This window comes from Accipiter gentilis, chromosome 15, assembly GCF_929443795.1.
Source record: "Accipiter gentilis chromosome 15, bAccGen1.1, whole genome shotgun sequence".
In the NCBI taxonomy this organism is placed as follows: Eukaryota; Metazoa; Chordata; class Aves; order Accipitriformes; family Accipitridae; genus Astur; species Astur gentilis.
In genome coordinates this window covers 1911125-1930336 of record NC_064894.1, presented here as the reverse complement: position 1 = coordinate 1930336, position 19212 = coordinate 1911125, and the positions used below count along the sequence as shown (strand labels likewise).

Here is a 19212-nt window from a genome sequence, read left to right as displayed (position 1 = left end):
AGCAACAAAGCAATAAAATGGAAAAAAAAGTTTTTCTAAAAAGTGAAAAAAATCACTCTGTCTTCAGTTCTTCTCAGGCACCATATTAATCTCTGTCCCATGCCCTTTCTCTCAAGGATATCCCCAGCACATACTAGCACATGTCGAGGAGCACAAGTGGGCTGCTCCACAAGGGAGGGCAGGCCAGGAGCCAAGGGTCGCAGCAAGGTAGGCAGGGGCAATGACCTTACTGGCGAGGGATGGAGTCCCACAGTACCCAAACAAGGACAGCAAAGCAAGACCAGTGATGGTGGTAACTATCCAAAAGGTTCTTCCAGAAGTCCAGGTGCTGCCAGGCAAGTCCATGATCACAGAGCAAGTTTAAGGTCAAGCCAGGAAGTCAAGGCAGCAAGACCAGGTCAGGATCAACAAAATACTGGGCTTACTATAGCAGGCTTTAGCTTTATTGTTAGCTCAGTCAGGACCAAAGGCAAGGGCCTGAGCTTAAATGCAGCTTCTGAGCTCAGGTATGAAGGCCCTAGATGAGGCATCTCACACATCTTTCTTACAGTCTAGCTCTTTTCAGTGCAGGCTGATCCAAGGTTGCACAGTATCAGAGCTGACCTTGAGCACAGGGAGCTAGGCCTGTGAGTGTGAAGGAAGAGGTTGCAGAGATGGACTGCAGAAAATTATGAGGCTGATCAGGACCTTGACAATAATATGTTGAAGTCTGAAATACCAGAAGACTGTTGTGTTCGTGCTCTTATTACAGGACATTTCTAAGTCCTTCTTCACAACTTCTCCCCCCCCCCCCCCCCCCAACATTCACAGTGGAATTTCCAGTTCCAATCAAACTTCATACCATGCAGGCTGGCATTCAAAATAAGGTCAGGTGATGATGAAGTATATATCGGTTGAGGGACACAGACTTTTTATATGGAAAACAGTCAGACCCTCATGTTAAAATAATCTCATTTTGTTCATTAAGTATTTATACTTATCCTGCATGAACAACTGTAACGGAGAAGATCAATTACACTATTTTTTTAGTATTTATTTCTCACAAAAAAATCTTCTGAATGCCAAATAAAACCACCATACGGCAATCATAAAATCTGTATAAAGAAATTATTTTTTCACTCTTTGCAAAATTCGTTGGTACAAGTAAGTGTATCATGATCCTGTAGAGAACAAAAGTACAAATAAGTCCAAAAAATGAGTTAAAAGGAGGATAGGTTCATTGTTATTCAAATTACTCTTCTAAATGTTACTCTGGCTTAGGGAGTCTTTGAATTACTCATTGCCAGAAGTTGGAATGGTGTATTTGGTGAATTATCAGATGCAAACTCTGTTTGTTTTCTTCCTGCATTCTTCCCCAAATATTCATTAATAGCTCACTGATGATGGAGCTAGATAGATATTTGTCCCATGGGGGCAGCTTTTCTATTAGTACATAGCTTGGGTGTTAACTGTACAGTATTTTGCAGAACAAGCCCTTACAGAAGGAAAAGTAACAAACCTTTGAAGTAGCTGGAATTTAAGATGTATTGTCTTTGCTTTTATTCCATTATTCACTGTTCCATCTTCAGTCCCTCAGATTCCACTATGCTTTGGAAAGTCCACAGCAGAGAAAGAAAACATGGAAAAAAAAAACCAGAAAAAAGTTTAACATACCTATCTTCAGTATGATGGATAAGGAGTTAGGATCTAAACATCTGAAGATGTGTATTTGGTAGGCCCCTGATGGGTTCTGGTTCCTCACCCTGAGTAAGTGTGGGGTGGAAACAGTGGAACTCCCAGAGAAATAAGTATTCAAGGAACTCCATCTACAGTGTGTGTTAAGTAAATCTTCTGTAGTCTGTATGTAATGCTATCTGAAGTATGGATCGTAAAGTATGGATCATGAAGTTTCTCATAAATTTTGATACAAAGAGCATAGCCAGCAGTATATGGAATAAATATTTACTTTTTACATGGAAACATGTATAGACACATACCTACTTTTAAATACAAATCCACACCATCTGCCTGCATGGAAACTGTTAAAGCATTTACAGACACTTTCAAGGCCATCAAAATTATCTATGACTATTTAATGTACCCTTCATGCACAGTGGAGGTTATCCACATCTGCCTTGTTTCTATGAGTCATAAAATCATAATCAAATGCTCTTCACCATTACATGCAATAGTAATAAAAATGCACTAATTTGTCACAGGGAAAGTCAGAATGAAACATAAGTTTTATAGGATTAAGAAAGATTATTGGACAGAAGTCTTATTCAAACTGATCATTTGTGCTATGTGTGGAATTAGAAGAGAGCAAGGAGGAAATGGCTTTTTGTCATTGTATGGAAATCTGACATATAAATTGGCCTGCTGTTCCTTCGTGCTTTGGAATACCGATACAGTGAGTGATTTTATAAGGTGCCATGAATTTACCAGATAGCTCTTTTGCTTGCCAAAACAAATTAAGAACTTGATGGAAACAAGCATGGATGTATCTAAATCATTCGAAACCCCTCAATTTAACCTCTTCCATTTTAAACACTGAATTATTTAAAGCACTTGTAAGAAAAGTAATTTCAGTTTCTATGTCTGCATTTCTGCCTCTTTCTCTCTTGCACCTCCTATTGTTCCCTAATATCATAAGTGAATTTAATAGTTGATCGAGATCTCAGAAAATGTAAGCTGCTTCAAGTTCTGTGTGAGTAGCTAGCCAGGTAGACAAGAGAGACTATTTCAGCATCTTGTCAGAGGGAAGGTGTGCAATGAGCACATGCTTATTGAGCATGAGAGAATTGACTTGGATTTTCTTACATGGGCCCCGCTGCAGGAGAAGCTTCAGTCAGAAATTATATCAGAATGATATGTTGTCAGAGATGCATGTCTTTCAGGGATGACACTGTGCATATTCTAAAGAGCTATCCAGATATGCAAGATCCTTCTAGGTTAGCTAAGTTGTTAACTGTATCTCTTCACATAGCCCGTTAGTTCATTACAACAGAAGTGAAAATTAAATGAACCCAGGCCTGGCTTCAGCATATATTTATTTCACACTTCAAGAATGCATTTAATTCACATAATTATTGCTGTAAAAGAAATGCTTTATTTCTTGCCTTTTTTACAGGCCACTGAATATGAACATTTTTAATTTATTACTAGGAAAGATATTTCAGGATTCCCATGAATTGTTAGTCTTGATAAAAAATAAAAAGTGAGTGCCAGGTCAAATTTGAGACTGCCACTACATTTCTTCTTTTTTAAGAGTTGTCTGTGAACTTTATGTGTTAACAAGGCATTGTGTGAAGATTTGGTAACAACAGGCAACAAATACTGAGCTTCAGTGTACAAAAATAAAGAATATATTAACTTGACAATCAGAACAAACTGTAGGTTTTTAGACAGCTGAGTCCACTGTACAGAGTTTTCTGTACATGCTGACTGAAGATTGTTATTTTAACCACTTTCTGTTACTTGTGACAGTACTATCTTTGATACTTTCCAATTACAAATCTGTGGGGAAATTATTTTTATTGATAACTTGTAATACCAAGAGTCAAATTATCATTTAGTTAAAATTTAAAATATACAACTATACTATTAAATTAGTTAAGCAATATTTTCCACATGATTAGATTTGCTTTCAAAAGTGTGGACAGTTTAATATAAGCAAACAACATTTTAGAATCAAAAGAAAGCAATAATTTGAACTAACATGACTATGAAATGCAAATTGCCTTCAAAAATGTTTTTTTAAAAATTCTCTTTCAGGGACGAAGCTGTGAGCTTAATTACAATGATTGCCTTACACAGTCCTGCTCCACTGGGTTTCTTTGTGTTGATGGAATAAACAATGTCACCTGTTTACCTACTATCCCCCAAAGCAAGAAAACTGTCACTGAAGTGGCTGAAGTGCTTCCTGCTGAGATTTTAGAAAATGACCTTCCATCAGCCCTGGCTGTGTCTATGGAACTTTGGTCTAAACATGCTTCTGATTTTCATACAGGAGAGGTGTCCCAAGGTAAGTAGAAAAAGCTTCTGAGTAGTGCATATATCAAACTTCTTTCCTTGTTAGTGCTTCTTAAATGGTAAGAATATTCAAAATTCATTAATTTTCTTCTTAAGAATGTTGTTTTCTAATTCCTGTACTACCTTCTATTCTTTTGATTTAATTCATTATCCTTTCTTAATTGCATTTTTATGTAACTGGAAAATTACTCTTTTATCTCAAAAGAATTTTTCCCAGCATTTTGCACATCCAGTAAGGAAAAATGCACTTCCTTTTAGCCTGGTTTTCAGTTTGCTTTGCTAGAGTGTACTATTTCATATGCCTCATATCAAGCAATCTTATTCAGCAGTCTCTGACCCTAATGCCAATCTTCCATTCTTCGTTGGCTAGTCAGCAGCAGAAAGATAATTTGCCTTACTCCATGGGGACTTTGATTTTCCTTTCCCAGTTCGCATGTTTTCTGAGGAGTGCTTCCTTTTCTGCGCATCTAGATGTTTTTTCACTAAAAATACCTGGAACAAGCGTCTCAACATCTCTGCCATTCTCACTGTTTATAGTGATGGTTTTGGGAAGCCAAAAAATTGCCTATCCTGTTATGTTTAAAATATTTGAAGAAAAGTCAACACTAACAGGAGTGCAACATTTTATTTTGAAGATTATACCTTCACTGTGGCCTGTTCATTTTACTCAAGCTAGTATTATACAGATAGAATGTGTATAAGGCATCCTCTTTACAGTTAGTTTCAGAATTTTTTGCTTATATATTCTTTCAAAGTAATTACCTGTATAAGAAATAGGCCAGGAGACCTATTTTTTAATTTGGGTAAATGAGTTTTACTGAATGTTTGATTTCTGTACAGACTAGTCTTTTGGGGATATACCTAAGCTTTTGTTGCATTCTCAATACGTAATATTCCTTCTTGATGTCAGTAATGACACTGAGTGAAATGCAGTTAGTAAATGCAATTACATCTGTGTGTCTTCCAAAATACCATGTCAACTAGTTTGCTGATGTTCTCAATGGATAACACTTGTAATTCATTCATTTTATATTGATTCACAGTAGCAGTTTGATTTAGAAAATTTAATACTTCTGTTCTGAGCAGTGCCACTTCGTCTGACGTTGGCCCTCATACAGAATATGAATAGTGGGAGGTTTGCATTTACTCAACTATTGAGGTCACTAACACCGCTTGTACACTTTTATTAAGAATATGATTTGCAGAGTTGTGCTTGTCTGCTATATAATACTTTGGTAAGACTGAATGAGGTTTTGATGGCCATGTAATTTCCTGCAGGCTCAGTCCAGAGCCAAAGTTATTAAATATTTTCTTTTCTCTTATGTGTTTTTTTTTTCTTTGGTTTGGTTTGGGTTTTTTTGGTTGCTGTTTGTTTTGGGGTTTTTTCCTACATTTTTATCCTTAAAGTTCTGAAAAAGGTAGGTATTTTCACCTGTGAGATACTTCTGACCACTAATTTGTCTAAACTGAGCTGTGGACTACGAGGACTAATTGCCACTGGAGAGTTTTCAACAATATTCAGGATAGCAACCTCAACAGATGTTCTCTCTTCACACTTTCTCAGTTCTGCTGTTCAGGTCTCGGTAAAAATAAAAGTCTAATATCACACTTGTACCATATGTAGCTACTGATACTTCCATAGATTTAAGGTCGGTACCTCTTCCCCAGCATAATGATGATACAATCTTGTTTATCACTAGTTCCTTAATGACACTTACTGTTTTCCCTACACAAGTTTCATCATTAGAGCAGCACCAGACTGTTGCTTTATCTGCCACAGACATGAGTTTAGTAATTAGTAACATACCAGGGGCTGAAATAGAACTAAATAGCGAGTCATTACTCTCCCATAGATTACATTTTACAACTGATTCTACAAGTGCAGCTTCAGTTCTCTCTAGGTTGCCTTGAAAGGGTCCTGAAGAATTATCAGGTGTCTTTTCAGCATCAGAAGAGCAGTGGAGATTACGAAGTCCTTCAATAATTTCTCATTCCCCTACTAATACATATATTTAAAAGCAGATGTCTTCCCTTAATTTGTTAGTTAGTCATGAAACTCAAATGCAGACATCTCTTCCTAGTGAATATCTGGCTATTACCACTTCATCCATTAGCCAGAGACTCACAAACATCAAATCACAGTCTGCTGATTCTTTAAGTGAGTTAAGCCAAATATGTGCAACATGTTCTATGGCTGGAATAAAACTGATGAATTCTCAGACCAAGTTCTGCATAGCAAACAGTCCCCATTTTATGAGATGTTTTGGATGAACTCAGTGATATTAACCAGCTGGTACACACTAATGGAAGCTACTGCTATTACTTTTGGGTATTTATTTTCTTCATCTAGCAAAATAACATCATCAGTGGAGTTCACAGAACTGTCATCTTTGCATCCCATTACAGGAAATACACACACATCTCTGACTGATAGAATTGTCTGTTCTGCCTTTTCCTTGACAAGAACCAGATACTCATTTCCTATACTTTGATTCATATTGTCTGACTGTTGCTCCTTCAAAGACCATCTCTTTATATTTTCATCACTTACATCCTTTAAAGAGACAAATATAGACTTGACAAAATGATTAACTACTATTCAGCAGCTAACAACAGAGGAAATTCAATAATTACTGGAGACAAAGCTGGATGATCCAATTATGGAGATATGTCATTCATTAAGTCAGGGTACTTTCTTAAATGTTCAGCTGAATAGTGTATCTTAAGAGCTACTTTTAACCCACGTAATAAATCGTAGTTCTGAGTTCAAAACACAGGTACTAATAGATGCAGGTGAGACTCAAAATATTGTCAAAAATAATCCGGTCAAGTGTTCTTGATGTGTATCTTCTTCCTACAAAAACTTCAGGTACAGACTTACAGCTATAGACAGATACCCTGAAAAGTTGTCATTATTTGAATCTTCTAGTGACGAGTTATCTTACTTGGTTTTATCTGCACAAGCCTCGTCTGTGCAAACAGAAATTTGTAAAATGTTAGTGACGAAGCATTTATCTTTACATACCTGCTATCCTACTATAAGTTCTGCCTTGCAAGAACATTAGCAATATTGTGCTGAAGTGTATGAAATGAGCAGACACTACTTCTCTGCATAAGGAACTCCTCAGGAATCTAAACACTGTCTTACCTGGACTTCAAAGTATATCTGCAGTGGATTCAGTTTCTGGCCTTTATCAGCTGATATTATCTTTTGAGTTTCTCATTTCTATTCAGACAACTTTTTCGAGGTGGTGGGGTGTTTTTACACAAAGATAAAAGTGTCTGTCAAGGTTGCCAGGTGCTTGAAAGGGTTTTATTGTAATCAGGCAGCAGCCTGTTCAGTGGATAAGGCACCTGCTGCTGTACCTGCCACAGATGGTTATTCTTCAGGTTCTGCCACACAGGCTGCTAGATCAATACAGAAGCAGGCTGGAGGCTGCTATAATGCTGGCAGGCAATGAGCAGCTGAACAGATTCACTTCACTACAGTAAAGTTTTCAGGATTTCGGGTGTAGCTTTCATCATACTTAAATATAAATTCAGGAGGTGTCTCTGTGGTTACAGTATATGAGTATTAACATTTTTTAATGTCAAAAAGGTACAGAGAAAAATGTATTTTTATCTCTTGAAAGAATAACTTTTAGATATAATGTAATTAACTTGCTACTTCTCATTCCAAAATGAGACAGATGACGGCTACATTTTTTTAAAACACTGCTTTTGTAAGAACATTACAACTCTCTCAGAAATAAAGTCAGGGAATTAAAAGAACACACAAACCCCTATGAATTCTAGAATTAAATGTTAGGGATTATTGATTGGTTTAGACTACATTTTTATACTGCACTTTTATAAAAATACTTTCTACAGAACAAATACCCATCCAGCCAAGGAGAGATTTTTTACTTTTCTTGCTTTTCATTCTTTCCTTGGAGGTTTGTCTAGGAAAAAAATGGTTTTATTTCATTGATTTAAATCACATTAAAAAATTAAAAAGGCTTCTAGACATGAAAGTTACACACAAAGGTGCTAAAAGACAAGTAAAACATTTTTTTTTTGGTATGGAATAACAGTTGTTTTCCTGTGAATACTTGTCCATGTAGATTTCATTCTCCGTCTGCATACAGAAGTACACAGTACACAGATCAAATTCTTTCTGGCAGAAGTGCCTCCTGGTACTGTGCCTGCATTCATGAGGTCAAGTTGTCTGAGCATACCACTCTGGATTCCCAAATGATCAAGATATGAATCAAAATGGAAATAAATCTCAGGCTCCACATCTAGTGTATAACTACTGGCTTAAGAAAGTTCCCTCAGAAATAGCAAAGAAAAACATATCTTAGGTTTTAACAAAATCTGTTAATCTCTTCTTTTTCTTTTTTTTTTTTTTTCCTTACTCTTTCATACCCTCAGCGTGAAGTAAATTTGCATGGATTATGCCATACACTTTCCAAGTGTTTCTTTCAATGCCTGTGACTTGTTTGGCACTAAGTGAACTCTTTGGGGTCCATAGTAGTGTAGTTGACCACCGTATGTTTCCTCTCTGAAACTTGGAGGCCCAAATATACCAGAAAGAATAGAGTTGAACCATACTTTCCTTTCAACTTTCCTGTAAAAGAATCATGGAGAATTATCTCCTAGTCCTTCCTCTTAAAGAGACTCTCTTAGAAAGCAGAAAAGGGCTTTAGAGCTCACTCCTTGAGTGGAACATTGCTTGGGAGTTAAAGGAAATGGGTATTGCGGCCATGATTCCAGTATCCATGTGTTCAAAATGCGTGAACACACATAAGTTACAAGGTACACAGAAAGAGACCTAAAAGGCAATATCTTTCCATATCTTATTTTCCATGGCTGGATTTTTTTTGTAGTGGGAAGAATAGATGAGGAGGGACAGTGCATCCCTGAAAGTAATGTTTGGCTTTGTGTTGATGCATAAGGAAATCTATGCTTTGTTTAATTGAAGAAGTAGGACTATTATAAAGCCAAATCAGAAATGCTCTTGGATGAATAAGATCCTTAATACACTGGCATATCCATAGTAGAAGAAATGTGTGAAGCTGTTAAACCTGCTGTACACTTCTGTGCTTACTAGACTTTGTGTATTTATTCATAACTCATATTACTAATACTTGGGAAAAAAGACCGATGATTCACCATCGATAACTTGCACGCTGGGGAAGATGTGTACTACATACTTTTTGTACGTTTTAGTATTGTTATTCTCATCCGACAATGAGTTCATACATTACAGCAAGTTCTAAGAGACTTTAAAGTAGCAGGGGCCTCTGAAAAAGGGCTGTGAGAGATGGGATCTTTCTGGCAGAAAAGTATGTTCTTTGGTTCGGTCTCCAGGTATGCATTTCAACTAGCATACCATTGCTTCTGGCAAATAATGTTTTGTAAATAAATTTGTTCTGAGAGAAAGACATGTTTGTAGAATATCTTTTATTGGACTAGAGGGAATGATCTAAGTTCTTCATCACAGAAATATCTGTTAGCACTCTGCAAAGTTCTGCATGCATGCTTAATATCCCTATCCGTAACAGGACCATGCTCATGTTGATGTGAATATTCTCCTGATCTCAATTATAATAGCAGAAGAGCTTCTATCTGTGTGTAGAAAGCTCTTCAACTTGAAGACAGTAAAAGAAACTTTCTTTAGAGATAGTTTCCACAGGTATCCAAAGATCTTTGAAGTCATGTAATGATTTGTTCACCTGGTGTCTCTGGTCTAAATTATGGAGCTCAAACATTTTCTACTACCAGCTTGAAAAATAAGCCCATTTTTAAAAATGCAGGGCTGTTTGGGGAAATTTGGTCTGCACATTTACAGACCACTTCTGCAGTAATGCCTTCCATACAGGCTATCCAGCAGCAAAAGTAAGACTAGGGAAAATGCAGGCCATCTGCTGAATGAGGCAGGGAACTTAGTGCCAAAGGACACAAACAAGGCCAAGGTACTCGGTGCCTTCTTTGGCTCATTATTTACAGGTGGGACTGGCCTTTGGGAATCCCTGAGACCAGTGAGAAATTCTGGAGCAAGGAAGACTCGCCTTTGAAGAGGATGAGGTGAGGGAACATTTAATAAAAATGAGTATACACAGGTCCATTGGACCTGATGCAGTGATGCTCCCACAAGTGCTGAGGAAGCTGGCTGAAGTCATTGTGAGGCAACTCCTGATAATCTTTGAAAGGTCATGGTGATCAGGAGAGGTTTCTGGTGACTGGAAGAAAGTGTACGTCACTCCTGTCTTCAGGAGGGGCCAGAAGGAAGATCCAGGGAACTACAGGCCAGCCAGCCTCACCTCAATTCCCGGGAAGCTGTTGGAGCAACAGCACAGGAGGAAGGAACAAGAGGGTGATTAGGGGTAGTTGGCATGGAGCTAGGAAGGCGAAATAGAGCTTTACCAGCCTGACAGCCCTCTGTGAAGAGGCGGCTGGCTTGCTGGATGAGGGGAGAGCAGTGGATGTTGTCTGTCTCGACTTCAGTGAGGCTTTCAACGCTTCCTGCCATAACGTCCTCACAGACAAACTGACAAGGTATGGACTAGATGAGTGGACAGTGAGACGGACTGAAAACCGGCCGAACCGCCAGGCTCAAAGGGCTATCTGTGTTCAGCCAAACATCATCCTGGTCGACATTAGGGCAAGTTTTGAGACCAGGTCAAGGCAGCTGATTCTTCCCCTTTGTAAAGCACTGGTGAGACCATATCTGGAGTCCTGTGTCCATTTCTGGTCCCGGTACAGGAGAGACATGGACTTACTCGAGTGAATCCAGGAAAAGGCCATGAAGATGATGAAGGGATTGTAGCATCTTGCATATGAAGAGAGTCTGAGGGAGTTGGGATTTCTTAGCCTTAAGAACAGAAGGCTCAGGAGGTGATCTTACCTTATCAGAGGGACCTTATAAATACAGAGCCAGAGACTTCCTAGTGGTGCCCTCTGACAGGACAAGCGGCAATTGATACAAATTGAAATGCAGGAAATGCTTAAAATTTTTTTCTTTATTTATTTCTTCTTACACCATTAGGGCAGTCAAGCATTGGAACAGGTTGCCCGGAGAGACTGTGGAGTTTCCATCCTTGGAGATATTCAGAACTGAACTGGACAATGTCCTGAGCAACCTGTTGTAGCTGACCCTGCTATGAGCAGGTGGGGTTGGATTAGATGACCTCCAGAGGTCCCTTCCAACCTCAGTTATTCTGTGATTCTGTGATACCCTGTAATTGTCAGGAGAGAATTGCCATACAGACATTTTTAAAAAGACTCCTAGTATTTACTTCTATGCAAGCATCTAGTTAGTCACCAAGGGTGGGATTCATCTTACCTGTAGCTATCCATTAGTTAATCCATGTAAAGTATATGACTCTGTAGTACATGAAGAGAAGTGGTACCACCTGCTTTAGACATCTATTCTGGGATAGGATGTAAAACCTTCTCCTTTCCTCCTTCTTTGTGCTTTTGTTTTTGGCAAAGGAATTGAATATTGGGCCAACTTTTCTGTTCATGTTATGTGTGTGGGTGGTGGAGCTCACAAAGACATCTGGGAGACCTAAACCAGTAGAACCAGATATCAATGTTAACAACACATCTCAGAGAAATAGAGCTACTACACAGCAGCCAACTGATTTTAATTCTATTATTTATGGGGAATAACGCACATTAAACAAATAGTTTACTGAAGTGGATTTTCATACCTCTCTTGCACCATCTACTCCCACTGCTTAACCTGTGTGTGTTCAATATATATCATTATTTCCTTTAAGGCTGACTAACATAAGAAGTGGGATCTAAAAATATGATTAATAATAGTCACATTGCCACGTACTGGAAAGCTCCTCATATGCAATATTATTTTCAAATCTTGCTCTGCCAAATTTCAAATTTTGATTTCTCACTTGCTCACATTCAGTTGTTATTAATTAAAGACTCCTAGGAGAAAGGAAAATTCAGAGCATTCATTCTTTTTTACACACTGCTTTCCATAATAATGTAATGCTTTTCCATCTTTCTCCTCAACCAAGTTCTATTCAATTATATGAAACAGTGTACGCTGTGGTTTCTGAAAAATGTTGAAATTACACGACACCTTTGCCTTCTAATTCTGTTTTATCATATTGATTTGTGTCTGTTACATTCGCTAGATCTACCATCACTCTCATGATTCCTTTAAACTTTGTCTTTTATCAGTTCTGCCAGACATATCATTATTATTCATCCCATTTTAGTTTCCCTGTTCTCGAGAGCTGTTACCATATGCTGATTTTAAACGCGTCTTGTTCTATCTGCTATATCAAGGAAGGAAATACTTCTAACATAGTTAAGATGCTAGCTATGTAGGTTAGTGTGGAATTTCATGCAAAGTGAACGCCTTGAACCCCGATCCAGTATTTGCACTACTTCTGTTAACTGCTGGAAGCTTGAAATTGGTAACTTTCCAGACCTCTTTCACATGCAGTCATTCTCCCCAGTGATCCAATAAGGAACACATTGAAGTGTTAATGCAAGCCTGGCCTGCTTCTGCTGTTACTTCGGTGCAACCTGCTGCCCTGCAAGCAAAAGCATTTTGATAGCCTGGAACTTTGAGCTGTGTTTTTTACTCCAGTTGCTTCATACTCAGACTTCTAGGCAAGCAAGACATAGGAAAACCTGTGGGGGTTCTGTGTACATGAGTGTCATAACAAGAAAAAGGTAAACAAATGAAAATCAGCCCTTCTTTAAAATTTATACATAATTTGCTATTTTCTAGTTTCTGTATCGGAATGAAACTGAGTACATGGGACACGGTTAGCGACCCGCTGCACCACTTACTTAGACGCCCACAGGTCTATGGGGCCGGCTGGGATCGACCCGAGGGTACTGAGGGAGCTGGCAGAAGTGCTCCCCAAGCCACTTTCCATCATTTGTCAGCAGTCCTGGCGGACCGGGGAGGTCCCCATTGACTGGAGGTTAGCGAATGGGACGCCCACCTACAGGAAGGGCTGGAAGGAGGATCTGGGGAACTACAGGGCTGTCAGCCTGACCTCGATGCTGGGGAAGGTTGTGGAGCAGATCATCCTGAGTGCCATCACATGGCACGTACAGGACAACCAGGGGATCAGCGTGCGTTTACGAAAGGCAGGTCCCGCTTGACTAACCTGATCTCCTTCGGTGACAAGGTGACCCGCTTAGTAGATGAGGGAAGGCTGTGGATGTGGTTTACCTGGGCTTGAGTAAAGCCTTTGACACTTTCCCACAGCATTGCCCTGGAGAAACTGGCTGCTGATGGCTTGGACGGGCATACTCTTTGCTGGGTAAAAAGCTGGCTGGATGGCCGAGCCCAAAGAGTGGTGGTGAACGGAGTTAAATCCAGTTGGTGGCCAGTCACAAGTGGTGCTCCCAAGGGCTCAGCACTGGGGCCAGTTCTGTTTAATATCTTTATCCATGATCTGGATGAGGGGATCAAGTGCACCCTCAGTAAGTTTGCAGATGCCACCAAGTTGGGCAGGAGTGCTGATCTGCTGGAGGGTAGGACAGGCTGGCTGGATGGGCCGAGGCCAACTGTATGAGGTTCAACAAGGCCAAGCGCCGGGTCCTGCACTTGGGTGACAACAACCCCATGCAGCGCTACAGGCTTGGGGAAGAGTAGGTGGAAAGCTGCCCGGCGGAAAAGGACCTGGGGTGTTGGTCGACAGCCGGCTCAATGTGAGCCAGCACTGTGCCCAGGTGGCCAAGAAGGCCAGTAACATCCTGGCCTGTATCAGAAATGGTGTGGCCGGCAGGACAAGAGAAGTGACCGTCCCCCTGTACTGGGCGCTGGTGAGGCCGCACCTCGAGTGCCGAGTTCAGTTTTGGGCCCCTCACTGCAGGAAAGACATGGAGGTGCTGGAGCGTGTCCAGAGAAGGGCGACCGAGCTGGTGAGGGGCCTGGAGCACAAGTCTGATGAGGAGCGGCTGAGGGAACTGGGATGGCTCACCCTGGAGAAGAGGAGGCTGAGGGGAGACCTGATCGCTCTCTACAACTACCTGGAAGGAGCTTGTAGTGAGATGGGGGCTGGTCTCTTCTGCCAGGTGGCCGGAGACAGGATGAGAGGAAATGGCCTCAAGTTGCACCAGGGGAGGTTTAGATTAGATGTTATGAAGAACTTCTTCACCAAAAGTGTTGTCAAGCACTGGAACAGGCTGCCCAGGGAAGTGGTTGAGTCACCATCCCTGGGGGTATTTAGAAGACGTGTAAACGTGGCACTTAGGGACATGGTTTAGTGGTGGACTTGGCAGTGTTCAGTTGACGTTTGGACTCGATGATCTTAAAGGTCTTTTCCAACCTAAATGATTTTGTGATTCTATGAGTATATTGACATGTAAAAATCTATATATGTAAATTATATATTTTGTGTATACACATAGCCTGTTGTCTATGAAGTTTGTTAAATACACTCACAAACACACTGAGAAATATCCATAAACATACATATTCTGTACTCCTGATACAGACAGATATGTTGCATACTACCAATAGAACAGTTCTTAGTTCAGTTACATTGAAAAATATTTTGTTCACTTTGAAAATACTGACTTTTAACTTCATCAAATATTTAGTTCTCAGGTCAATAATCCTTTGTATTAATCTCACTAAAATGCTGTGCCTGTGTAGTAAATTATATTTCTTTTCTGTTTAAAAATTGTGTAGGTATATAAAAATATCTATCAATATTTGTTTATGTCATACTTTCAAATCTGTCATCTAGTGTGTCATTACAATGCAGAATATTAGAAAATTTGAGAAGATCAATATGTGGCTAACTTTCAATCAGTTTTTTATATGAATCTCTTTTGATGTAAGTAAAATGGCAATAGTGGAGGAAAAGTGATATCTCAGGTGTACTCTTATTACAGTGAAAGCTGGAAGAGAAATTTCAGAAGGAATAAAAGGAATAAATTTTACTCATCTGCAAAAATTGTTCACAATCTAATATGTGAAAAGTCCACAATATTATAGCATCCATGGCTCATTTATAAGAAAATGGATTGATGAAGTGTGAAATAGTGGTTTATATGTCATAATATACAAAAAGTTCAAAGAAGTAAATGAATGACGAATCACAGACTGTAAGGTTTAAGTCCACCCTCATGTAGGTATGTAGCACCCAGTAAGCCTCTTAGTATTGTAACGTACATAATATTAACAACATTTACAGTGCATCTGAAGAGCATAGAAGTGGTGTTGATCAGGTGATGGGACATTTCAACCTTCACAGAAGGTGAAAGTCTACTACTTTAATAATTTAATGTTCCTGACTAAGTAGAAATCCTTCTTATTTTTATTTATTTTATTATGCACTCTTAGTTAAATGAAACCAAGATCAATTAAGCCGGTCTGTTAAATTAGGTCACCTCATTTTCATTTCAGAAATATTTTACCTTGATTTTTTTTTCACTTTGTATTTTCTATGTTACCAGCAGAAATAAAAAAAACATAAAAATGTAAAACTCCAAAACTGTAACAGAATCATGGTGACTTCAGGTAATATTTTTGCTAACCATTTGAAAAACTACCATGAGAAACTAATTCATAGTATTCTGTAATATGTGACTGTAGAGTATACTGACTAGCTTCTTTCCATAAAAATTAACAGGCAGACTTTTCAAGGAGATTACATACAAGGATATTTATATAGTGGAAACCTTTTTACTGATTATTGTGAGTCACAGCAATAAGAAATACTTCGTACAAATGAGAATATAAACTCTTTAGTGATAACTGTATATCCCCCAAACATGTAATTAGGTGTAGTTTTTAAAAATAATGTTGGTAATTTAGATAAGATATTGTTGTCCCAGCAAAAAAGGTGATAGTTATAGCACCAGATTCTTACCTGTGTTGGGTTAAATTTCCCTTTTGAGTTGACAGCTATATTCTGCCTTCTAACCATCAAAAGTGTTCCAGTAGTATTTAAACATTTTCTAGACTTTGTATTGTCCATCTGCACAGAGGTTCATTTTGCCTTATATTCCCAGGACTATGTTAGTTTACAGCAGAAATTATCTTGATATTGGGAATAAAACTCTTGGCATGCATGCCAATGATAGCAGATTTTTAGTGTCAGGTATCTATGACGGTCAGTAGCTCTTGTCATTTGGAGTTTGAGAACCAGTGGGATCTATGAGCAGCATCTACTGTGGGACTGCTAGATCACCAATAGCATCTTCTGTCTTTGAAAGACAGTACTCTAAGGAATTTTCCACAGGTATAGTTAACTTCCATATGATGGGGGAAAAAAAATAAATGGAAAAAAGAAAGAGTAAGTGGAATGGAGCAAGTATTTCTGGGTTAGGGAAGCTATTGTTTTCCCAGTAACTCAAAAGAGCTTGCTGCTTTTGTTAAATAATATCAGCATTCTGTCATTCTGTGTGAAGGTTGTGTATATGTTGGTTTAATTTGTGGATTTTTTGGACCAACCGAACTACACAGGATTCATGCTAACGTTCATCAGCATAGCCAAGAGGTACTGTTTTCATATCTTAAAATGTCATTTGTGCTGTAGGTTCTGAGGAGCCTAAAAAGATTAGGTTGAATTTTCTCTGAAGAACAGCAAATGAAAGACAGGAGGACTGCCATGCAGCTGGTATTTTGCATTTGCAGTTAGTGGAATTACTGAATTTACTTACGCTTTGCTCTTAAACCCATATGTTGAATATATTCAAAATAAATCATAATGATCAACTTCCATAGTTTAAAATAACAAAGGTTTTTAGAGTCATAAGAACCCCCTACTAAGACTTTCTCTTATTATTTATTTGAAAAAGCTATTGTTTGGTATAATATGGGATGCATCCCAAATGCACAGATTGCTCTTCAAAGATCATGTGACACGCCTTGGAGTTAAGTAATCCTTAGGGATGATTTAGCAGCATTCGGGAAGTGTAAACACTACCACTTCAACTGTTCCTTCAGTTTAGTGGAGGAAGTGAAGAGACTTTTGTATGATTCCCTCGAGTGAGTAACTGCTTGCCAGCAGTGATAAGTTCTGATAATAGCCACTGGGACCTGGACCAAAGAGAGGAGTATACCACAGGAGGGATGCACTATTGGATTCTAGTGCAAAGTTTCTGGTCCTGTAGTTGATAAACATTGCTCAAACAAAGGCATCTGCATTTAAATTCTATTGCACAATGAATACAAAGTATGACAGCTACCACCCATCTGCGACTGGAGGAAAAAAAGCATTAAGGGTGGATGATACATGAGTTTCCTTGCAAATAATAACCACAATATTTCCAAGTAACTTTGAGCAAACTTGACCTGTTATTTAAGTTTAAATAATGTGAATTCTCAGACTTCATCCTGCTAAGAAAAGATAATCAATATTTAAGAGAAAAAAAATCTTTCTTGATTTGGTGCATCTCAGAAACTCTTTTTCTTTGTGGTATCTGCTTGCGTGGATATTACAGTAAGATAGAGGAACTGTTGGCTAAGCATTATCTATCAGTCTCAGTTTTATTTTCAAGTCAGTCATATCTGTACAGATGTAAGAGGGTAGTGTGCTTTTGAAAGTAAAAGAAGAAAAAATCTTCCAAAACGCTGTGATACGTGTTTGCAAGTGAAGGAGGTTGTAGGATGGGGAGGGTTAAAAGGAAAGAAATATGTGAGGTAGAAGGATGGGGGACATTGTAGGGTCAGGACAGGGTAAGCAAAAGTGGGTACACAGTGAGGTAACGGGATAAGAATCAAGCAGGAAACTTGATCAAGAATGCAAGAGACTTGAAATGGTACAACAGGTTATCGATCCTGAAGAAAACTAGAGTGCCTGTACTCTTCCCAGATTCCCTTCAGTTTCTGCCAATGTATTAATCCTAAAAATCTCTGTATTTACCCTGGTGGAAACAAGAGGCAATACCTTCTCAGGAGTAAAGCAGCAGTCCTCCTCCTATGTGTCACGTAGGCTCATTATTCTACCCTTTCAATACCTCTAATTGTAGCAGGCTTGTGGAGTTGTGAGCAAGAGTGGATTATGCACCTCAGACCTTTGACCAGCGGGGTTGTCTTGTTTCAGGTATTCAGTAAATCTTTGTGTGCAGTTATGGGAAACATAAAATGACTTCATAAGCCTATCCTATTTTTTCCCTTGATGTCACATGGGTCACTTTGTCATAAAGACTGAACTGATTACTCAATACTCTTGAGATAATTATGCCTGATTAACAGTAAGCTGCCCTGTGGCTTGACTTGGCCTGGCCAGCAATTTGTCATACATAGCTATTCCTTTTTTCTTCTTGAAAAGAAAAGATGCAACACATTTTTCCCTATTAGTAAGTACACAGTGTGGAGCTGGAGCAAATTCTGTCAAGTCTTTGTTGCCTCAGCTCTGCTTCAGAAGTTAGCGGTACCTTAAATACCTTTCTATACCTCCTTCCTAGCACTGCTAGTGTGTGTATAACTAAACAGTTGATGATGAATGCCTGTTACTACAAGAGGACAAATAGCTGAAGAAGTGTTGGAGCTATGCCTTTTCTGCATATCTGAATACGTCAAGAATATACTAGAGGAAAAGTGTTTTACACTTCTTATTGGCTGGAAATAGCTGCTCCCCAACTAAAGGTTTTAATCTACAGCTTTTGGGCACTATTTTCTATATTGTGGGGAAAAAAAAGTGGTTTAGCCTCTCGGCATAATTTATCGTAGAGGCTCTTTTTTTCTTCCAAGCTAGGCAGGTGCAAGGCTGTTAATCCTTACTTATATCATGATTTGCATTGTAGCAAACTGTCATATATTCCAAATACCAAAGACACTCTGCATTGTAAAGTATGAAAAGCATTTAATCATATGGCAATTCAGGCATTGTGTGTAGCACAAGCAGTTTTTGTACTAGTAACTCTAAAAAAATAATTTGAGCATAACTGTGTTTAGAACTCTTCAGTGTTCAGAATTCATTTAGTATCACAATAAATGAGTCAGGAGAGTTTGGAGGGGATGAAAAACACTGAAGATACTCGCTTTAGAAACATGAGTTAAAAGTCTATCCTGTCTTTCATGACAGAAGCAGGAATGAAAGAATCAGAATATTTTTCCTTACACAAAACAGCAGTTCTCTTCCAACTTAGTGCTTCTACCATGGATAGCAGTGTGTCTTTAAATGCTTGAGCATGTCTGTACTTTTTGGACCAAGTATTCTCAATTCCTCCCGACTTCCTAGTTTTCTGTCTGAATCTTCAAATGCTGAT

The 19212-nt window shown here is 38.8% G+C and overlaps 1 protein-coding gene across 1 annotated transcript in view; it reads left to right on the top strand.

Moving 5' to 3' along the window:
- The window catches only part of EYS (eyes shut homolog), a 940845-nt gene that overhangs the window by 581017 nt on the left and 340616 nt on the right, over nucleotides 1–19212 (top strand). Inside the window, exon 32 of the mRNA XM_049818234.1 lies at nucleotides 3754–4003. Coding sequence (XP_049674191.1) covers nucleotides 3754–4003 — 250 coding nt within the window. The remainder of the gene's footprint in view (nucleotides 1–3753; nucleotides 4004–19212) is intronic.